Source organism: Homalodisca vitripennis, chromosome 7 (assembly GCF_021130785.1).
Source record: "Homalodisca vitripennis isolate AUS2020 chromosome 7, UT_GWSS_2.1, whole genome shotgun sequence".
In the NCBI taxonomy this organism is placed as follows: domain Eukaryota; kingdom Metazoa; phylum Arthropoda; class Insecta; order Hemiptera; family Cicadellidae; genus Homalodisca; species Homalodisca vitripennis.
In genome coordinates this window covers 28,024,567-28,046,852 of record NC_060213.1, presented here as the reverse complement: position 1 = coordinate 28,046,852, position 22,286 = coordinate 28,024,567, and the positions used below count along the sequence as shown (strand labels likewise).

Here is a 22,286-nt window from a genome sequence, read left to right as displayed (position 1 = left end):
TTGGTTGTAGGTCTTTTGGAATATATGTAAAATACATTTTATGTGATGAAGTAAAGTCTCAGCTGAACTTTTTTTTCTTCATTTGTATGAACAAATTTAACAGGTTTTTGTGTACATTTGTGTATGTATATTTGTTTGATGCAATTCACCAACACGGTGATTTCTTATGAAATGGCTTAATTGTCACATATTTCATATCAAAAAATCTTTTAAACCAACAAGATGTGAAAGATGCATTAATATATGAATTGTATTTCGAGTGGAAGTTTAATATTGGTTGGGCTTATTTTGAATTCCCAAAAAGTTCGGTCAGTGGATAAAGTCAAAGTGTCGAGTTACCAAAGGTGTTTACAGAAGAGATCTTTTATTGGATCACATAATGGTAATTGGTAGCCAACACGTTCATAATCCTCAAGTTCGTAGTAGGTTGGTTAGGGAGCACAACTTTCTTGAGCTTCAACCTCTTTCTGTCCTAACTATTCTATACAGACTGACTTCACCTTTACTAGAAGTTCCAAACTTCTAAAGTTTCTCAGTGTGACCTGACTCTCAGTGGGTATGATGATAGTAACCCTTCCAACATCTATGCCTCCGCAACCTTCAAGTGTACACTAGGTAACCGTATTCAAATTTAATTTTTCATGTACCGAGCGTCACAATAACCTTAATACTGTTGTCATAAAAAATTAAGCTTTAAAAGGGTAAGTTGAACCTGCCTTTACCGGGTTTTAATCTTGGGACTTTTGTGCTTCTAAAGCCCACAACGGTTACAATTTTAATTTTGTCAACTATGAAACTATTTTGACTGTACTTTTAATTATTATTTAACACAGCGATATTAAATGAACTGGTTTTATAAAAACATACTTCTAGAATTAAGAATTGTAATAGAAATTTGTTTAAATTGAACTAGATTAAATCAGTTAGAAAATCGTTTATTTTAGTGCTGCAATCGTTGTTTCCAACTATCTTCTGTACAGTTGTGAGATAAGGAACGTGTATTCAAAGGAAGCCTGGTTAAAATTCAAAGAGGAGTGTATTTCGGTTAAGAGAAGTGTACCCTATAGTTTTCACATTGGCGTATTGAGTGGTCGTATTTGTGTGTTCTACACAACATATTTTGTGTTAGATCTATTGTCACCATGTTTTACAAGTCGTGTTTAAAAAATAAACCGAGCTTTGAAAATACTTTAAGAATTACATTCTAAAGTCGTAGTATCCGTGAAATGCTCAAAATCTCATAAAGCACATTCAAATGATCTGTAAATTTTTGCCTTTTCAGAGGTTTTCAATGTTAGTTTTCTAGTACCTGTTTAGAGCTACAATTGTGTAGTAGTTTGGTGGTTGAACTGGCAGCAAAATACTAAAATGGGTTTCTTTTAATTTTATAAAATAAATTGGCACACACACTTTAATAACAGATACGAGTATTTGACTACAAGATCTGTCCAATGAATACATGAACTAATCCAGTCAAGTTTTTGCCTGCCAAACTATGTATCTCCAAGTCTGTTGCATTGATGATAAAATTCATTATCGCCCTCTGTCTTTAATATTTTTGAGCCATGGTGTGCATGCAAGCTGAAAAACTTAATTTAGGGAGATTATCCGCAAAAATAACAATCCTAAGTAAAGACCTGATGTTTATAAAAGACCCCATGCCAAAATTGTTCCTGATTTGCAGACTGAATGCATGTGTGACTGAGGAACACGTTTCAAAATCGCTCTCGTAGGTTCCTAAAAATTTGTCTTTAAAGCCCTCAACATCTGGGCATTTCTGTGGGTTTTGTCTAATTCTCTACACTTTATACTGGATGTTGTGTTGATGCTCGACCATTTTAATTAATTTTCGTTTGATGAGTTGAAAGAGCACAATTAAATTTACCACATCTATAACGGTATTTATAAAACTGACCAATCTGGTAAATTATTGACTGTCAGGCTAAGGACGTTGTATATTTTGGACAGACCTTGTATATCTATTCTGTTTTAAATTGCAGCTTCTTTACGTTTTATTGTTGTAACATTAAATCATGACAATATTATCTTTCTAAATTTTAGTTCGGAAAAGGTTGCATAGAAGAAATGTTTCCACTTTTTTTACTCTACAAGCTGACAATTATTTGGTAGCTAAAATTCAAACTGACAGTTCATTTTAAATTTTAAAAATGGTGGCTAGAGCATTTCAACTGCTTATAAATCTTAGTAAGGATGATTTACTACCTTGTATTCAATGGTTTCTACAGTATTATTAACTTTATTTATGCCATATTTATTACTTTCTCTTTTTACTATTATGTTTAGTTGTTAATATTATTTTCCTTTCAAATCCATGACTCAAACTTGAACTGTGTTGAAGTTCTTTTGGGTTGTAAGATATACATGACTTATTGTAACTAATTTAACCAAACATTATTTATCCATTGTTATAATCAGTAGAGGACAACATTTATATTGTGTTGTATGTGCATTTATTTACTACATTTGTGTGACTAAACTAGTCGTTATATTGATAAATATTGTAATCTATGTAATAGTTGTGCTCTTACTCTAACACTGTGTTATTTTTAGTTTACTGTTATGTACCATCAGTATTTGCTTAAGTCCTGGAGTTTATTGGAAAGATATTTTCTAAAGTATTTAATTACAAATTATGTTTCTGATGATGTTCAAATGTCGTGGCCAAGGAAAAATTATTGCTTTGATGATTTAAATTTAAAGAAATTTGTTCAGTTAAAAATGTTTTTGAAAACCTGTTAAGAACATAAAACTAATGCCCTTTTTGCTGTACAGGTGCTACTGGATTCACTATTTTGGGCTAAAAGCAAATTTATGATTACTATTTTTGTACAGAAAAAATGCCAGCTGTTATTTTTAAACGATGTATCAATATTTGATTTAAAGAAGTTTTAACTTTATTAATATGCCCTAAGAACATTAGCTCAGAATAACTTTTGTGCAATTTAATTTTCAGTAAGTTAAAATATTTATATTTGGTCATTCATTTTCAACTGTTTTTATCACATGTAATCCGTCTCTAGCAAACTTTAAATTACAATTTTAATAATAATATTAAAGTTTTGCTCGTAACACAGCTTAAGGTCATGCTAGAAAAATATTTAATGTCATAAAGAAAGATTAAAAACTCAACGCACACATATTATCTTTATTTTTTTGGGAGATATATATTTATGTAGAACTTAAAAAATACATGTACAAGATTTAATACTACATTGAAACGTATCCTAATCCAAATTTATTACCATAAAATAACCATGTTATCGTATAATAATAAACATGTACTGTGTATCTAGGTATATATTTGGAATAAATATATGACATATAGTTACTATATTGTGTTAATGGCATATTAAATATTATATTTTATTATAAGCTATATATTTTTGAAGAAGAATGTGTATTATTAGTTTTAAGTTTTTCATTTACTGAAGAGGAAATCTCGGTATACAATATTTGTACTCCATTTAATTTATTTTTAATTATCCTTAAAGGTCCCACTTTTTACTAACTATATGAGTCTTCTTCATTGAAAAAATACAATTTATGATCTACTAATCTAAATTTTGTCCAACATTGCTTTTAAACGAACTTTTTCATTGAATAATTACTTTAACACGTTCGTGATGGTCAAATTTTTCTTATTTTAAACTTTATAAATGAGACTAAAAAGTACTTTAATGTTTTTGTTGAAAAGTGTATTATTATAAACTTATGACATATGATTCTTGTCAGAAAAAATGCATTTAGAATAGAAAAATATGTCAGAGAAATCTTTTTCAGTTTCAAACCATGGCCCTAGGTTTATTAGTACTGTAGCCTATTGCTTCTGATTGTCACGATGGAAACATATAGGCTATCATTCTGTAACTGTTGCTAGCACTTTAAATTTGGAGCTAGCTATGTTTTTAATTCTTAAAGGCCCATAACCCCACAAGAAATTCTAGAATGTAGAATAAATTATTTAAAGAGTTTGCCAATCAGCTGTTACGACTACAGTTAGGTGGGATTAAATCATCTTTCAACTCCGAAGCACTGACGTGATCGGAGCAAATTTCTAAACATGTAGGCCACCTAACTCCTGGTTTTGCGCAAAACTTCATATTAATGCTTAACATATATTAGGCCAGGATTTAGATTTTTTTATTTTTAAATTTATAGTATCAGATTATCAAAATCTAATGCAATCTCAAATTATGTCTCAATCTGTACAATGGCTGTATCAACTTGTATCAATACCTACTAAGTCTAGTAGGCCACGTTCCCTTTTGCTAGTTCAAAACTCAAATTGCACAAGAATTATTTCTGCTTAAAGACACTTAAAAAGGCCTTAGAAATTTTTATAAGCAGTTTCAAACATTTTCTCAAACAAAATTATTTCAAAATATCTTTCAACTTAATTTTTTGAAAAATAAATTGAGTGACAATTTGGTTGCTAACAATTCCAATTGCAAAATGTCCTGTATGAACTATACTAATTTTCAAGTTTAAGTTAGTATTTTTTGTACAATGTGAACCACAAATCTGATTTGACCCACAGCTATGGTGTAAACATTTGTGATTCAAATATTACAATCTCAGTAATCTGCAATTTCAATAGAATTTTTAGTTATTTTTACTTCACTACCAACTATTATTCATGTCTACTGCATGATAATTATCCTAAAATGGTTTATTTTAAATATGTTGTTAGGTTATGTTATGCAATATATTATTGTTTGATGATGCAGAATAATTCACGCATTAGGAGATAGAGCCATAGGGAAAATAAGCGCTTTGAAGGACTAATCATACGTTGTCAGTTATTGAAAATCATCCAAGAAATTTATGAATACCTGGGATTAGGCATCATCACAAAAGCTAATTTTATTTATGAGAATTTGCTAAAAAAAAGTGAAATGTTGGCTTCTTACGTGCTCTGTACAGTCAAGACTACTGTACTAGTATCGCACCCACCATGTGCGAAGCAGCAGAAGCCAATTTGGGCTCATGCCATTGCGAATGTTTTAAGGTAATTTATGTAAAAATATGATTTTAGATTGAAATTCTGTTTGTTGGTAAAAATGTAATGTATCGAATGTCACATATTCAGTCAGTGGACCAATATTGATAATTATCTACGTTCTCTTCAAATATATCAAATTACTTTGATATTTGTTATGTTATTCACTGTATCTTTAATGTTTTATCTGTTATGTATACAATTAAGAGCATTTAACATTATGTTACGTTGTTGTTTTATAAGAAAAAATAAATGTGATACGTATCTAGGGGTGTTCATGCCACGTTTTTATCAAAACCGTTTGTGCAGAATGAATTGCATTTGTTTTTAACAGACTGACTCATTTTATTTTAGGATTAATTTTTAGTTTGATAATGTTTTATTTGCTTTCGTGGTTTTAATTATCTAGTCGGTTGTTTACTCAGAGAGGCAGCGTCGATGTTCTGGCATGGACACTTTTTGTACTGAATGTGGCTTGATGTCTGTAATTGATATGTACCAAGGAGAAAGCTTGAATGTGCTCAACATAGTAATGTGCACAAATAGGCAGAGACTCAACGCTTGTACAAACTAAACTGTGTCAAATAAAATTGTTTGTATTTTTTGTCACTGTGTATTATTAATACCTGTTCCAATCCTGGGTTACCATTTGCCATTACAAGATATGGCCTTGTTACTAATACAGATAATGATTTTCATATAAGAATGTCATTAGTGAAAATTTAAAAGACAGTTATGTGCATATAAGAACTGTGAACTGATGTTAGTTATATCCTTGATTGAGTTATACGAATAGATAAAACGTTCAAATGAGTTTACTGGCAGTGCCGACACCTGGCCTTTGCGTCATTGTGAATCTCGGTGTTCCACTGTAAATTACCAAGTCGCTCCCCTCCCCAGTCACTTGCTAACTTTAAACGATGCACTGGTCAGTCAGCTCTGTGCCGATCAGGCGCATTGCTCAGTCAGCTCTGTGCCAATCAGGCGCACTGCTCAGTCAGCTCTGTGCTGATCAGGCGCATTGCTCAGTCAGCTCTGTGCCAATCAAGCACACTGCTCAGTCAGCTCTGTGCTGATCAGGCACACTGCTCAGTCAGCTCTGTGCCAATCAAGCACACTGCTCAGTCAGCTCTGTGCTGATCAGGCGCATTGCTCAATGCCAATCAGGCGCATTGCCCAGTCAGCTCGGTGCCGATCAGGCGCATTGCCCAGTCAGCTCTGTGCTGATCAGGCGCATTGCTGTCATCTCTGTGCTGATCAGGCGCACTGCTGTCAGCTCTGTGCCGATCAGGCACATTGCTCAGTCAACTCTGTGCTGATCAGACGCACTGCTCAGTCAGCTCTGTGCAGATCACCTCACACTTATGGCACCAGTGACTGGGCATGGTAACGGCTCAAGTTCAACACGTTGCAGTGTTTTTTGAATACTGTACGATTAACATGCAAGGCAGTAAATGCCTTTAACACGTTCACGACGACGTGCGTCACCGGTGACACCCGCTGCTTCGTTCGTTCAGAATGCCGGCGTGTGTCACCGGTGACGCACTCTATAGGTTACAACTGGGCGGAGTGTGGCACGGGTGACGCACTATCGCTATACGTTGTTATGATGAATTGTTAACTTACGCCAGAGTTTAAGGCCATGGTTTATGTTCAATGCCTATCATAATAATGTTTGTTTTAATAAATACGGTTAAAATAAAAGTTATCATGGTGTTTTCTCTTATATAAAGTGATTGTGGGTGGAAGGTAAAAATGTACGCAAAGTCTCAGTAGTATTAATAAAAATGTGTATTTAAAAATAACCAATCACACTGTTGACAAAACTATGAAGAAAACAACTACAACATTTTATGTTTGATATATAAAATTATATATGTTTTCGCATTGTAACATTCAAGGCACATGGCAGGTTCATTTGGGCACCCACTGCAATACGTTACAACCCGCTTAGAGTTTTTCCGTGCTTCTTTTGCTCCCCTTTCACTGCTCATTTTCACGTAGCACGGCAGGCATCGTTTTCGTGATGATCGTGCTGGTCCTGGTCTCTGCAAAAATTTGTGGTTCTGCGATGGTCTCCTCTGAACAGGTTGCTGAGGTGCTGCGGCTGGTGCTATAAGTGACTTTACCAGTGATTCTCTGAAATGTAACATTTCTATTTTTTTCTGCCGATGTTCGTTGAATATAACATAAGCGTTGACCACACATGTACCCAACAGAAGCTCGATTGCTACCTTCTTGTACCATTTTGTACTTTTTCTTAGAGACGTGTAGTATGCAGACATTTGGTCAGAATAATCGACACCTTTTTTGCAGCATTATAAGCAAGTACAGCTGATGGTTTCCGTACTTCCTCACCTCTTCGGTTGCGCCTTCCTGTTGGTATAAGGTTATCGACATCTTCTGGACGAGTGCTCACCATCAGAACTCTTCGTTTGTCTTTCCAACTAATTACTTTAACCCCAAACTCATTCTCTTTCGCATGCATATTCCCATTCCTCATTTTTTTCAGCACACAACTCTTTGGGATTACCTCGTCGATATTGTCTCAGTGTTCCACATACATAGGTTTTTTCTTGCTTAGTAATTGTTCAGCAAGAGGAACACTGTTGTAGAAATTATCGCAAAATAAGGTACGGCCACTATTCAGCAAATCTTCCATCAAATGTATTACAACTTTTTGTGCATGACCAACTTTAGCCGTATCATCACTTTTTCCTGCATATACTTTGACTTTTTGTGTGTAGCCAGATGTTGTGCATATTTTATAAAGTTTTATTCCATATTTATGGGATTTTTGAGGGTTATACTGGCGGAAGATCAGTCTTCCCCTCCAAGGCACCATCGACTCGTCAATGACGACTTCTTCCCCAGGAACATATATGTTTTTGAACAAAGTGTTCAGTAAATTGGTTAGCTCCTTTATTTTAGAAAGCCTAGGTTCAACTGTATCAACAACATCATTGTTTTGAAAATGAAGGCACTTTAAAATACTCTCGAACCTGTCCCTGTTCATTGTATTTTTGATCAGGTCTTTTTTGTAAATATCTTTACATGACCAGTATAATCTCATGTGGGGTAAAGGACACATACCCATTATCATAACAATACCTAAGAACTGCCTTATTTGGTCTCTGTTAACTGGAAGCCAGTGACGCATCATAGACCTTCGGCTTACATCGTTATTGGTCAAAAACTTATCTGCAAACTTGTTTGTTTCCGCCACAATAAGGTCCAGTACATCGTTATTTAGAAACTGTTCAAAAACCAACATAGGATCAGAAACATCAACATTGAGCTGTAAGCCAGATATTCCAGTAAATGGAAACTGCCTAACAGTTTCTGTGCATTCTCCCCAAACTCTTACAATCTCAGTTTGTCGTTGAGGCCTATGAGGTTCAACATTATTGGGGTGATGATCTTTTTGTGGATTATTTTCAGCATGTAAATTATTTACAATCTGGGGGGGGGGGCTGAGGATTAGCTACAATGTCAATGTTTACAAGCTGTTGATTACTTACAGGTAGCGGGTTATCTTCCACATCACTCATATCATCTACAGATTCTGCCCTGCTGTCGTCAGAGCAGATAGACGAAGGTACATATTCGCTTCCTGAGTACTCAAAATCAGTTAGTTCATTTATATCAAAATCGTCCAAAGCGTTCTCAATGTCATTGTCATCCATCTCCCAAGCTAAAATTCAAATTGCACAATAACAACTAATATAAACAATATAAAACACCACAACAGTAGCACTGAGCTAATTGTGATAAACAGAACACAAGCTGTTGTGAAGACGTAAGAGCACTGAGCAGCCGCAAGTGAGTGACTAGGTTAGCTTGATGATTGTGCGGGAAGAGAACAACAAGGAAAAAGGCGGGAAAGTAGTGATGTGGCTCGCCACCCGCCAGCAGATCGTAGCATAGAGTAGGTTAGGTTCAGTAAAACAGAGTGTCACCGGTGACACACGACGCCCATTGAAGCGAAGGGCAATGTATAGGCGCCGTGTGCCACGGGTGACACACTGGTTTTAACTTATTCATATACATTTTATCATTGTTTTTCAACCTATAATGCATTATTTATGCATTACAGTATGGTTTTATGGAAAACAACGTTTACGCCTATTTTGAAGATTTTGTGTTATATATGACTGCTCAATATTTAACAACACGTAAAATTGCCGTCGTCGTGAACGTGTTAATTTTTCTCTTGATAATGCCTCTAATTAATTAATACAACAGAGCATCAATAATCCAAACTGTGAGAGGACAATGTCCTTGGAAGTGTTTCTTTTGAACCAATCACTCCTCCTCGGTTCGTAGCATGTGATATTTTACGGTGATATTCCTTTAATAATACGTAAAGTGTTTATTTTTATTTATCCACACATTTTTAGTGTAACTAGGAATTTCTAGGTTATATCCGAAAAACCGAACAAAATATCGGAACCCCCATCCCCATTAGTTTTGCGTATTGATACTTATCTTAAAATAAGAATATATATAGATAGAGAGAGAGAGGGAGGGGGAGAGAGAGAGAGGGGGGAACCCTTGTTTAATAAAAAATAAATATTTAATTTTGTTTATTACATATCTATTTTTATATAACTTAAAATACTAGCTATTTTTTAACCAATCCCTCTAAAAATAAAACTAACGTTTTAGTTACAGGTGGAGGATTTTGGAGTGTATTATACAAATAAAATTTTATTTATATGTGTACATGTTTATATCTATTTTTTATAGTACTGTTTCATTTCACACATTTGAAAATGATAGTTACTTCAACTCTAAAAATTACCCCAAAATTTACAAATTTGGAGATTTAAGTAAAGCACATCAACAAATGCCCAACCCTGTAATTCAATGACTGTCAAGCTTCAAAAAGTAGAATGTTCAGTATTTCACAATTTATTGTATTCAACAGTTCATCCTTCACCTACAGGATAAATTGAAGTTAATTGTAAAAAAACTCCAAGTATGAAAGAATAGGCCACATAAATAAAACATCACTTTGTTTGAACTTACTTTTATTAGTTTTTTAATCTAATCACAATCTAATAGTTCTCGCCGTAATCGTTATAACTGTCATCCTCATAGTCATCTCTTTCATGATAGTTCTGGGGAGGCCGTTGTCTAGGGGGTGGTGGTGGGGGTCCCCGAGGAGGAAATGGGGGTCGACCAAATGGAGGGCCTCCTCTTCCTGGTGGTGGAGGTGGAGGTCTCCAACCAGGAGGTGGCCGGTTACCTGGAACATTGTAATGTAATTATAACCATTGACAATGTAATCCATATGGAAGAAAATATTTGGTTTCCTACTTTCTTTACAAAGTAATAAGAGAATTTAGATGTAAAACAAATACATCAGATTTTGCAGGCACATTATTAACTTATATATTTTACACAAGTTTTATTCAGATATTTTATATCCTAGAAACTAAACAGCAAAACCTTGAAGGCTACGAGATAAAGGTCATTATAAAATTTGAATATGTTGTCTAGGAATGCTTACAACTGAAAAGCTTTTGTAAGGAGGGATAGTGCTTGAACAGCTAACTTGAGATTTTTCCAATATCAACTTTTTATTGGTTTAAATAAAACTAAGCCCGATTGGTATAAAAATATTTTTGTTTGACAAAAATTATTTGAATAACGTGAGTAACAATTTTATGTTATATGAAAAAAAGAGAAGATAAACTTGAAAAATACACAAGCTTGTAATGTGCCACAAGATATTAATTCAATTATTAAAAAAGCAAATAATAATTGAGGAAATGTGATTTACCAAAACTGAGACTATTAAGTTACATTATCAGCTTGTTAAGTCTCACAATTAAAATTCGAACAACACTTATAAATTTATTGTATAGCAATCCATGAACAACGTTTACTTCTATAAACTTACCATGTGGGGGAGGAGGAGGTGGGAATCTACCCCCTTGGTTTTGCATGTGTGGTGGAGGCCCCTGTTGTTGCCATGGGGGTGGAGGCATCATCCTGGGTGGTGGAGGTCCGCCCATGTTGGGTGGCATATTCTGCATGTTTGGTGGACCTTGCATGTTAGGAGGTCCCTGCATATTGGGTGGTCCCTGCATATTGGGTGGTCCTTGCATATTGGGAGGTCCTTGCATATTGGGTGGCCCTTGCATATTTGGTGGTCCTTGCATGTTAGGCGGACCTTGCATGTTGGGCATGGGAGGTCCGGGCATAGGCGGCATATTTGGTGGACCAGGCATTGGTGGCATATTGGGAGGTCCTGGCATCTGGGGCATGTTCGGCGGGGCCGGAGGCATATTCATGTTTGGAGGACCTCCCAGACTGGGAGGTGGCATAGGTGGTCGTGGTATGTTCTGAGGTGGTTGTATTTGAGAGGGCACATTTTGCTGCATGACATTCGCCGAAGACGTTGGCGGGAGAGGTGGTAGCGGTGGTGGAGGGGGGTTTTGCTGGTTCATCATATTCTGAGAATGAATCTGAGACATGTTCATGGGAGGAGGTTGTTGTGGAGGGAGAGGTGGAGGTGGGAGAGACATCGGTGGCGGTATAGTCCCTGGTGGAGGCACCGGTGGAGGAGGAGGAGGATTGAACCCTACAGGAGGAGGTGGAGGAGCAAGTCCCATTCCCATGACATTGACTGGAGGTGGTGGTGGGGGCAGGGGAGCAGACGGTGGGGCGTCTGCAAACAGCTGATGAGGTCTGTCAGCCTGGGACAACGGGTTCTGAGCTGCTAGCAATCTCTCAGCAGCAGAACCGTGTCTCTCCCCCTTTGCATCCTTCTTGTAGGCATACGAAACCGACACTGGCCGATTGCAAAGGTACTGGCCATTCATAGCGTCTATCGCTGCATCTGAGGCATCAAAACTGGCATAGTTGATGAAAGCAAATCCTTTGGAGTTTCCCGTCTCTGGATCACGCATTATCTGGAAACATCAAAATATAAGTTTCGATCAAAATAAATAAAGAAGTTTTCCTTAGTAGATATAACATTCACTCGGAAGAAGTAGGTAGATTTTGTGATAACTGGAATATTATTGATTTATTCTCATGGGATTTACAGTGTTCAATAAAACAGTTTATCACATAATGAATTTTTTAATAAAAAAAGTATAGGAAATGTTATACGTACAGTAGAGTCCCGTTAATCCGACCTAATTGGGACCGAGCCCTATTCGGATTATGTGATTGTTCGGATTAGCCAGAATTACAGAAAAATACGGTTTTAAACTTGAGAATGGGTCTATTTTGTTATAGAATTATCAACATTGTTTATTAAAACATGTTTTCTGACTGTTGCATTGTATTTCTTGACAAATAAACGTGTTTGCGAATACTAAACACATTTACCATATTTAGTGTGAGAGTTCTATTGTTAAGCAATGTGAGCGTACTGGATATTGTACGGGTCCACGCGCTACGGGACGACGAGAACCTGGGTGATAAAGGAGAGTTGGTGCCACACGCAGACGGTGCAGCAGCGCTTAACCTTGCACTACGATACTTAGAGCAACAGGCTACTGCTACACCTGCCGATATCATGTTTATGACACGATGGCGAAACTACGCGTCATCCAATAGACTCTCTTCAATGCGACAGAAGACAATAACTGAATTTATGTCTTTTAACAATTAATATTGTACTCAATAATAATATCAGTACTGTACGTCCAATTTTTGTTTGATTTCGTTTCTTAATACAGTAATTTAACTCATACTATTAACCTATAAGTTTCAATTTGGTACTGTATTTAACTTCATTATTTATGTACTGTACCGTACACAATTTGTCTTAATAAAATACTTTATGTCTATTTTATTAAAGTTTTCTTTGTTTATGTACGAAATGATGCACCCATTTTCATTTTTTAAGTAATTAGTTCCGATAACTGTTCATTATCGTTATAAATAATTCCTCCTGGACCTGTTCGGATTAACCGACGTTCGGATTACACGTGTTCGGATTAGCGGGACTCCACTGTACTTCAGAACAGTTTTAGTTTTTCCCTTGGTTCATAAATAATGGAGTCATGAATATTTTGAAAGTTTAAGTGGCTGCCCCATTCAAAAGATATATTACAAGTTAATACATGACTCAACCATATATTACAACAATATACAAACTAGAACCTACCTTGCTTTATGCTAACCTACTTGCTACGACACAGTATGTTTTACATCACATATTACAACAGTAAAAAAATGAAGATTTGAATAACTAGAGGTATAGTCTCTGGTGGAGGGACCAGTGGAGGAGATGGGGGATTGAACCCTACAAGAGGAGGTGGATGAGAAAGTCTCTTTCCCGTGACATTGACTGGAGGTGGTGGTGGGAGCAGAGGATCAGAGAGATACAAACTACTAATAATGGAGTTTTTTTCTATAACATATCACGGTGAGAATGAATATTTTACAAACTACATACACGAGGGCTGTCCAGAAAGTAACTTTTTGGCATAGCGTGGCAATGGGCAGGACTAGTGCTGCTATCTTGGCATCAGAGTGTTCCTACACTCAGTACGTGACCAGCCGTCGTAGAATGTGCATCATGCCTATCACACTTTGTGTACAGTAGAGTGTTGAAATGAGCGCTGCAATTGAAAATCCAGCACAGTTGTAAAGTGCGTGTGATATGGTTTTTGTTGGTGAAAAATCAAAAACTAATTAAAATTTATTGCCATTATTTGTGAAGTGTACGTCAAGGAATAATGAGTGAAAGCTGAGTGAGGCAGTCGTGCATTCATTTCAAAATTGGAGGAACCAGTGATCACAATCAGCATCAAAGTGGTAGGCCTAGTTTTGTGAGTGATGAATTGGTGGTGAAAAGCAACGAAACAATTACAGAACTCTCAGAACATTTCTCTCAAATGTCACGGAGTTTCATTTATTACATTGTGGTTGGTAAACTTTCCACAAAAGTCAGTTTCGAATATCCTAACTGAAGACCACAAAAAACAAGAGACTTGCTGCAGCACTCACATTTTTGTTAGACTATGAAAAAAGTGGAAACTAAGTCATCAATCGTATCGTAAAGCACGTCAACTGTAAAACAAAACAGCAGTTGATGGAATGGAGACACACGCATTTGTCAAAGAAACCAAGGAAGTGTTTTCAAACGTTGTCAGCAAGAAAAAGGATAACTATTGTGTTTTGGGACTCTAAGGAAGAGATTCTTGGTGATTTTCTAGAACGTGGCCAAATCGTCAACTCAGAGAGGTATTGCCAAACACTCAGAAACTTAACACACACAATGGGAAAACAAGCATCGTGAAAACTCAGCAAGAAAGTTTTTTTTCTCCACGACAATTCTTGTCCACACATAGCTAATCGTAACCAAAAGGTCTTGGATGGCAAGTTTTTAATCATCCACCTTAAAGCCCGGATTTGGCCCCAAGCGACTACAACCTGTTCCTAGCGATGAAGACGTGGCTCGTTACGAAACGGTTTGACACTGACGCTGAACTGCATGCCAGTGTAAACCAGTGGTCGAACTCTACCGAGAGAGAGCTTATTGAAAAGCTTGTATCACATTATGATAAATGTCTTAATTTAAATTACAATTATGTTGAAAATAGCCTGAGTTTACCTTCAAAATGTAAATAATAAAAATTGTTATTTTCACTTTGTTAATTGTTTATTCCTAAATGTCTTCTACGTTCTGGACAGCTCTCTTATTATAAACACTCTCTAAGCTCGTGGAATAAAAAAAGCTAGACCTCTGTAAATATTATAGAAATAGAGAATTTTCTTTCCTACTTAGTAAAATCCTTATTCAAATATAATAATCTTTACTCACTTTAGGTGTTTGTAAAATCACACCGAAAGCAGAAAAGGTGTCGTAGAGCAGTTTCTCATCTACTTCTGCATCCAAGTTACCGATGAAAATGTTTGCTCCCACGTCCAGGTTCTTCTGATGTGCAGAGGCCTGAATTACAGAGAACATAAATATACATGTTATTGGATCAGTCGAATGGAGTGCTATGACAACTATTTCTACTATGACAATGTCAAGATTGTAAATGAGCTAACATACAACATAAATAACATTGTAAGTTCACTTTCATGTACACTACTTTTCTATATAAAGCGTCTAGTTATTGCGTTCAGCCAACTTTGTTCGACGTCTTCTAAATGCAACTAAAGCATTAATTTTTTACAAAACTGCTAATCTTCTATAGAAACACGATTTGTTCTCTTATTTTGTTATTACTGACCAGTTATTGCCATCTCAGTTTTCCAAACTGTGCACTAGCATTAAAGTGGTTCTAAAATATTGTTCGCTTCTGTCTTCTAGTCACTGACATTCATCAACTCTTGACTTTAAACATATTTTTTATTTTGACCCACTAAACGAAGCTGTTTGGATGGATAAGATTTAAACTAACAGTAAGAGAACTCTACTGTAAGGTTTGTAAATCAATGATTTCCAGTCTCAGTACACCAGTTTACATTACTTTGTAAACCTACAAGGATAAAGAAGTTTGAAGTTATAGTAGATTAGATTTTACTTTATGTGTGAAAATTAGCTGTGAGCTACTTAAAAAATACTTACAGTACATCTGGACATTTTTCTCTCTTTAACCATGTTTCCTGGGTTTTTATATTGAAAGCAGACTTAACACTACTTCATGCCTTTGTTTGCGTTGAACTACTTGGTCTTAAGAATAATTAAATTCCTTGAAGACCAAAATTCAAAGAACTTTTTATTTCATTGCTAATTTCTCAAACCAAACTGAGCAGTTTTAAATTTTGAATCGATATACAAACGTTTTACCAACTACAGCAAGAGGAAAACGGTATAGTCTAAAGCCAAAACTTACCTTATTAACCCGAATTGGTTTTCCATAAAGCTTGATCATGTTCATGATCTTGATGGCGTAGTCTGCATCATCCTCTCCCATGAACTCAACAAATCCGTAGCCTTGGTGCATCTGTGTCACCCGATCTTTGGGCATGTGTACGTTCACTGCAAGAATCAGATGTTATGTACGTTTTCGTCTTTGAACACACATGATAAACTAAAGATAAGATAGTCAATGTTGTGAAGAGGGTTTACTTCCATGGTGTTCATCAGATAACTTTTAGTTCATTCCAAAATATAAAGTTAAAAAAAAGAGTATGCTCTCAAACTAACCTTTGCAAATGTAAATGATTAGTTAGGCACTTTCAGTGGGGATGATTACAATATTGAAGTATTTAAGTTTGATCAGTGTACTATCAATACATCTTTCAAGGTACTGATCTGAAATGTTTTAAGAATGCCTAATACAGACTGAACTAACAGCTGGAATGGGTGAATTCTGATGTTAGCAGAACAATATCGCTTTGATAGTGCACGCACATAAGCTGCTTCGTATTTCTTTGTCAATACACATCTTTACTGACAAAGATGTGTAGGTTCTGTAGATTCTCCATAACCTCACAACCAGTAAATTTAAAGTAATTAATACATTTATTGCTAAATATTAATTACAATGTTTTGTCACTCTTTAAATTTAAAATGTTGCTTTTTACATTTGAGGAAATCCTTATATGGTTGTGAAAACGTTTTTGGTGTAGTGTCGTACACTAACGATATCACATCAGTCAGAACAGAAGTCTGATTTGATGTGTTATCGTTAGTTTGTGGAATTTCAGTTACCCATTGGCATTACCAAACAATCCTGTGGGAAGCTGGCAGTCCACATGCACTACCAAAGGTTTTAGTTCAAACCTTCAAAATGTGTTGATCTACATATAAAACTACCGTTAAAAAAACATATAAAATAGTTATAAGTGAAGTCTATTTATATACATGTTATTTGATTCCCTCTCATAACCTACCCGTACTTTCAAGATTACACTAGATCACACATGGTGCCAATGATGTCGGAATCCACAAACCAACAAACACATTGGTTCCATCATACTCAACACCAATTGTCTTCTCCCTACAAAGCCTGAGCTAGTAATGTAGTAAGTAGTGGGGTGTCAATGACGCATGCACTTAGGCCACACTACTGCCTTGGTGGGATGCCTCCGCAACATGCAAAGTCAACATGTTAATAAAATGGTGCAAAAGAAACATATCAAAGTGCACATATGGGCAGATCTGTTAATTATGGACCCTAAGATTAATAATGCACTTCCTTGTACCTTGAGGAACCTATGTACCAACTTTCTAGCCTCTAGAACCTTTCTACCAAGAGTTAACTCACAAATAGGTAGATGTACTGCCATTTGGCCCTTTTATCCAAATATCAATATGGTTCATCTTCAAACTAAGTTGAACAGACAGACAGACTGCCCTTTTAACTTTTACGTCAAAATCAAAAGGTTTCATCTCTGGACCAAAATGAACCGATGATATCTGTCAGTTCCGATATAATAGATAACAATGTACTAAATAGGAATGAAACTTACAACAAAATTTAAGTCAATAGGTCAGATCATTCTCGAAATATCGTGCATACAAACAGACAGAAATAAAAATTTGTCTGCCCTTCAAGTTATAAGCTTTGTTAATGCTCAGCCAACAACGCAGTGCCAGAAGCAATATTACAACCACAAAAGGTACGAACTAAAAAAGAAAAGGAAGAGGACAATGGGTCACATTTAAAAAAATGTTTTGTAAAAAAAATAAGCTTAAGGTACTATACATTCACAGACGGTATAAGCTAAAGAAAGAATTTAATAAAAAATGGGACCAGAACAGAATATGTTTCCAAGTAAGATAATACTTGCTTAATTTCAAAAGCTAATTTTATAGAAATTCATGAAGATTGATTCAGCATACATTAACTTTCCTGGTTACTCAGAATTTGTATTTACCACAACGAGCCATAAAGTACACACAAAGTCAAAACAAAGTTCCAAAAGATTTTAAGCAATCACACACTTATAAATAAGTATTGAAGACACTCTTAGTGTTAAGGGTTCCAAAAAGATGTCAGAAATTTGATTTTAGGATACCATAAAAATCTTTTCCTATACAATTTAAAGAGTGGAAAAACTCAATTTCCTTTTGAAAGTTTTTTTATTAACCCTTTTAGTGCTATATATAAAAATATGCTGCGTCTATGACGTAGACGCTGCGTTTATGTACATAAAAGAGCTAGCATCTACGTCGTAGACGCAGCGTATTTTTATATATATTGGTTCAGTTTATGCAAGTTACTGGCTGCAAACGATGACAGTTCATCCAAAAGCCATAGAATAATGATATTTGTCTATTTGATTGCTGACGACCAGCTGTTTATACGTCTTTGACTTGAAATAAAAAACAGGTCAGTTCGGATGTTAACGTTACAAACAAACTGACACTGTGCTTTGTTTACTCTGTTTTATCTTATTTTATCCATTAAATTGTGTTATAATTGTGAAATACTACTTCATTAGTTTCCCAAATCATTTCCACTTCATTTTTCATTTGTGTTTTCCTTGTGTATTATACATATTTTACTAAGTTACAAACTATGTCTAATAAGAACATTGCGGGTTATGATGAGTTACTTCACCTTTTTTTATAGTTTTATTACTGAATAAACAATTATTTAGGTAAAAAAAGTGTTAACTAGCCTATGCTTGAATTTCTTCTTTTACAAATAATAATAAAGTTAGTTAAGTATTTATGCTAAGAATAGTAAGTGTATTACTTTTTCTCTTGAGCATTTCAAACATTACATGTAGGGCAAAATTTGGCGCGGACAACATATTATATTTTTTATCCATACTTCATATTTGTTGTGTAAAAATAAAGTAAAATATATGGAATTTGTTTAGTTTTAGTTGCTCTTTCCGATGGTAGCATCAGAAAAATAATATAAAATTGTTGGTACTTTGGGATTATACCGACCACACCCAGACATGAATCGTTATTTCACATTTCGTTTCTACTGATTACTAGATTAGCGTAGAACAATATTTCGTCAATATAAAACAGGAATTGTCTTATCGCAAACCCCTCCCCATCCTCAGACAGAGGTCAAAGTCGAGCGTCTAGTAGATAACGTGATTGCAGAGTCTCGCCGCCCGTTCAGCTGGTGCATCGCTTTGTTGTACTTCCGTGTTTTACCTCTACATTTCTCCAAACACAAAAATTCAACAAAAACAAACATTTACCAAACTAAACTCTTTATTAAAAAAAACACTAAAAACTTGTTTTTATTCTTGATCACATTCCGCCACCCAAAATGCGAGTGCCTCCGGCCATCAGCGCGGGCTTTGGCAGCACCTTCGGTGCTGCCCCGCGCTGATGTCGACGAAAGAAAAACATCCCTCGAGATAGTACCTATCAGTAAAATATCAAATTCTAGAGGGGCTAATCAGAAATATAAATTGAATTGTAATGGAAAGGCAATTATGTACCGTGCAAATCACGTGATGCCGCGCGGTCTGCCGTAATCAGGATTCTCGAGAAAGATAAGATAACAGCGACAACAATAACGATCACAATACCTGGAAATGCTTGTAAGTTTGTAATTTTGTAATTGAAGAGTTGTTTTTTTCGTTCTATCATGTTTGTTTCTATAAATTTCTATTTTTGTGTTCTTCATACTAGTGTGGTCGGTATAATCCCAAAGTACCAAATTGTTTACATACTAAAATTGTATGCCAAAGTGAAAAAAAAATTTACAATATAAAGAAAACTTTTTTTATAACAATCCAAATAGCCTATGTACAAATGTATTTCTTTTATTTATTTCTGTGTATTGGTTATTTATCTTCAATACATTGCCAGACCCCTTAGCACTAAAAGGGTTAACGATCTATGAGTTTTAAAGATAATAGGGGTACGGTCCAATAAGCGGACCCGGTTTTTTATATCGAAGAATATAATCATCGATACCTAATATTCGCATATCGAATCATAGACTATCAATCGATATAAAAGTAATAACAATCATATGTTTAAATTAAAATGTGAATTTAATGATAACAAATAATAAATGAACATAACCAAAATCAGGGAAACTAATAACTTTAACTAAATGAAATAGAACGAAAACGTTTTTACTAAAGTTGTGTCCACCATTACCTTCTTTTTTTGCATCTGAAGACGACCATGTTAGCTCCTCTGACAGTTACATTTGTTACCTTTCCACAAATATCACATAATGGATTCTTAGGTACTAACCCAACATCCTGAAGCCATAAAAAACATATTTTGTCGTCTTTTAAAGCAATTTCGTGAAGCTTCCTAAGATTGACGGCCATTTTAATACACAATGTTACGTGAAATTTAAAATATTACCTTAATTGTATTATTTGAAAGTGTTTACAGCTGTTCATATAGATTATTTAAGTTGTTAAAAATAATTCATCAGTATCGATTGATTATATCGATGGTTATGATTAAGTAATATCGTTTGCCAATTTCGATATAAAAAACCGGGTCCGCTTATTGGACCCTACCCGATAATAGTATTTTGAACATTTACCATCGTTATATGTTAAAAAATGGAACACTATTTTTGGGAGGATTAAATCTACCCTCTTCCCTCAGGTGTAAAAAACCTTAAGACATGCAGAAAAATAATGTAAAACTAAAAAGTGTAGAAAAGATACTTACCGACGGGTCCAGCTTGTACAAACAGCTCCCACATGAGAGTCTCCGACACTTTGTCGTCCAGTCCACCGACATATATTGTGGCATCTACAACATAAGACCACAACTAATTCAGATTTAATTTACACCATAGTATTTAAGACTTTTATTCTGACAACAATCTTTCAAGGGGATGGAAGAGGGTGAACATATTTGTAGTTTTTTCTATCAACCACATGCAATACATCACAACTTTTTCAAATAGGATACAACAGGTCAAGTTTTTCCTTCATGTGCATATGTATGATGATATTTTAGCCCTAGTAATGACAGCATCGGAAGTGGTTAAATAGCAGACTGCTCATTTGATTAATGATTATGGTTCCTTTATTATTTATAACATTTCATAATAGTTCAAACTATTTCTATTAATTTTAATGATTGTAATAAGCGATATAACAACCGGGTCCGCTTATCGTAGTCTGCCCAAGAAATGTTATTTTGTTCATGAAGTTAACAAAAACTTACCTAACCTAACTACTAAACTTACCTATTAAGGGGCCTGCCACACTACCAGAGGGCCTACTGCCCTATGTAAGAGCCTATCGCCTTATTCAAGGACTACCACCCTACTTGAGAAACAAACATTACTCGAGAACCAACAGTCCTACTTGAGGGCATACCTACCTTCCTTACCCAATAGGGATTTTCTCCCTTCAGGGTCACTTAATAAGCTCTTTCCCTTCAAATAATCAACAAATAATGTGAGGTGGGTTTTGAAAATTAGCACCAAAATAGTAACATTTTAAGTTAGGCCTACAATATCTATTTCCTTTGAGTCAAGTTAGTAAACAATATTAGATGTAGAAATCCTAACCTCCAAACTATTACTTCAGATGTATTTACGACCGCTTTGTGGGTGTTAATTTATTTGCTTTATATAGTTATTTATTTTTAAAGCTAGATTATTAAAGTAACCTAACAGATTTGATACGTAATTATTTACCTTGGTTGCGTTCCGCTATAGGACCCGCCGCCATGTTTCAATTCAAGTGTCTGTCTAGTGTCTACTGTCTTTGCTGTTTGTGTTTGCTTGTTTTTGCTAGTGCTGCTGTTGTTTTTTCAGTTCGGTTCGGTTCCATCACTATTATTCTATGTTGCAGTATATCTGTGAAAGGTTCTAGTAAAGACAGTCAATTAGTGTTCTGTTTTACATACATTATAACAACTGTAGTATTTATTTTAACAGTGGGGCATGTACTATACTAAATATCTGTAATGAAATTTATTGAGTCTGTAATCTACACGCACACATTACAAATAAACACAAAACCCTTGGCAGAATTTGAACTGATATTAATGTAATAACACCAACTTGTAACTAATCAAATTAAAAAGAAACTCAATGCAATTATGAAATAAAAATGAAAATAACGCTTGGATACCATATTTTATTGTCAAACCTCAGTTTTTTTACTTGCACTAATTACAAAAATAAAACAACTGCAGGTTTTCTTACTAGCCCTAATTGATAACTATATAATTTTATATGTGTTAGTCTTGGCTGTTCGACGAGAGATATTCTTCGGCTAGTTCATGTGCTCTTTTGCGTTTGTAAATATTATAAAAGTTCACTTGTCCATTGTAATCCCAGTTAATCATAGTAAATTCAAGACCGGCTCCCATAAAGAAAAATACTGGCAAAAATCTATAAACACCAAATTTACGACCTGGCCAATGATA

At 35.2% G+C, this 22,286-nt stretch overlaps 1 protein-coding gene across 1 annotated transcript; it reads right to left on the bottom strand.

The window, feature by feature from the left end:
* Positions 1 to 10,036: 10,036 nt before the first annotated feature.
* On the bottom strand, positions 10,037 to 21,693 carry LOC124365764 (splicing factor 3B subunit 4). The gene is made up of 6 exons (XM_046821768.1): positions 21,550 to 21,693; positions 20,568 to 20,651; positions 15,838 to 15,983; positions 14,814 to 14,942; positions 10,929 to 11,943; positions 10,037 to 10,271 (listed from the first exon to the last, which is right to left on the bottom strand). Exons 1-6 carry the CDS (start codon positions 21,581 to 21,583, stop codon positions 10,081 to 10,083), a joined length of 1,599 nt encoding a protein of 532 aa, XP_046677724.1. The 5' UTR covers positions 21,584 to 21,693; the 3' UTR covers positions 10,037 to 10,080.
* Between the last annotated feature and the right edge of the window lie 593 nt (positions 21,694 to 22,286).

Excerpts from the sequence above, each read along its gene's own strand:
- LOC124365764 (XM_046821768.1), bottom strand. The coding sequence starts at position 21,583 with ATGGCGGCGGGTCCTATAGCGGAACGCAACCAAG. Across the intron at positions 15,984-20,567 it reads TGTACAAGCTGGACCCGTCG|TGAACGTACACATGCCCAAA; the intron begins GTAAGTATCTTT and ends TGATTCTTGCAG. Across the intron at positions 14,943-15,837 it reads AACCAATTCGGGTTAATAAG|GCCTCTGCACATCAGAAGAA; the intron begins GTAAGTTTTGGC and ends TCTGTAATTCAG.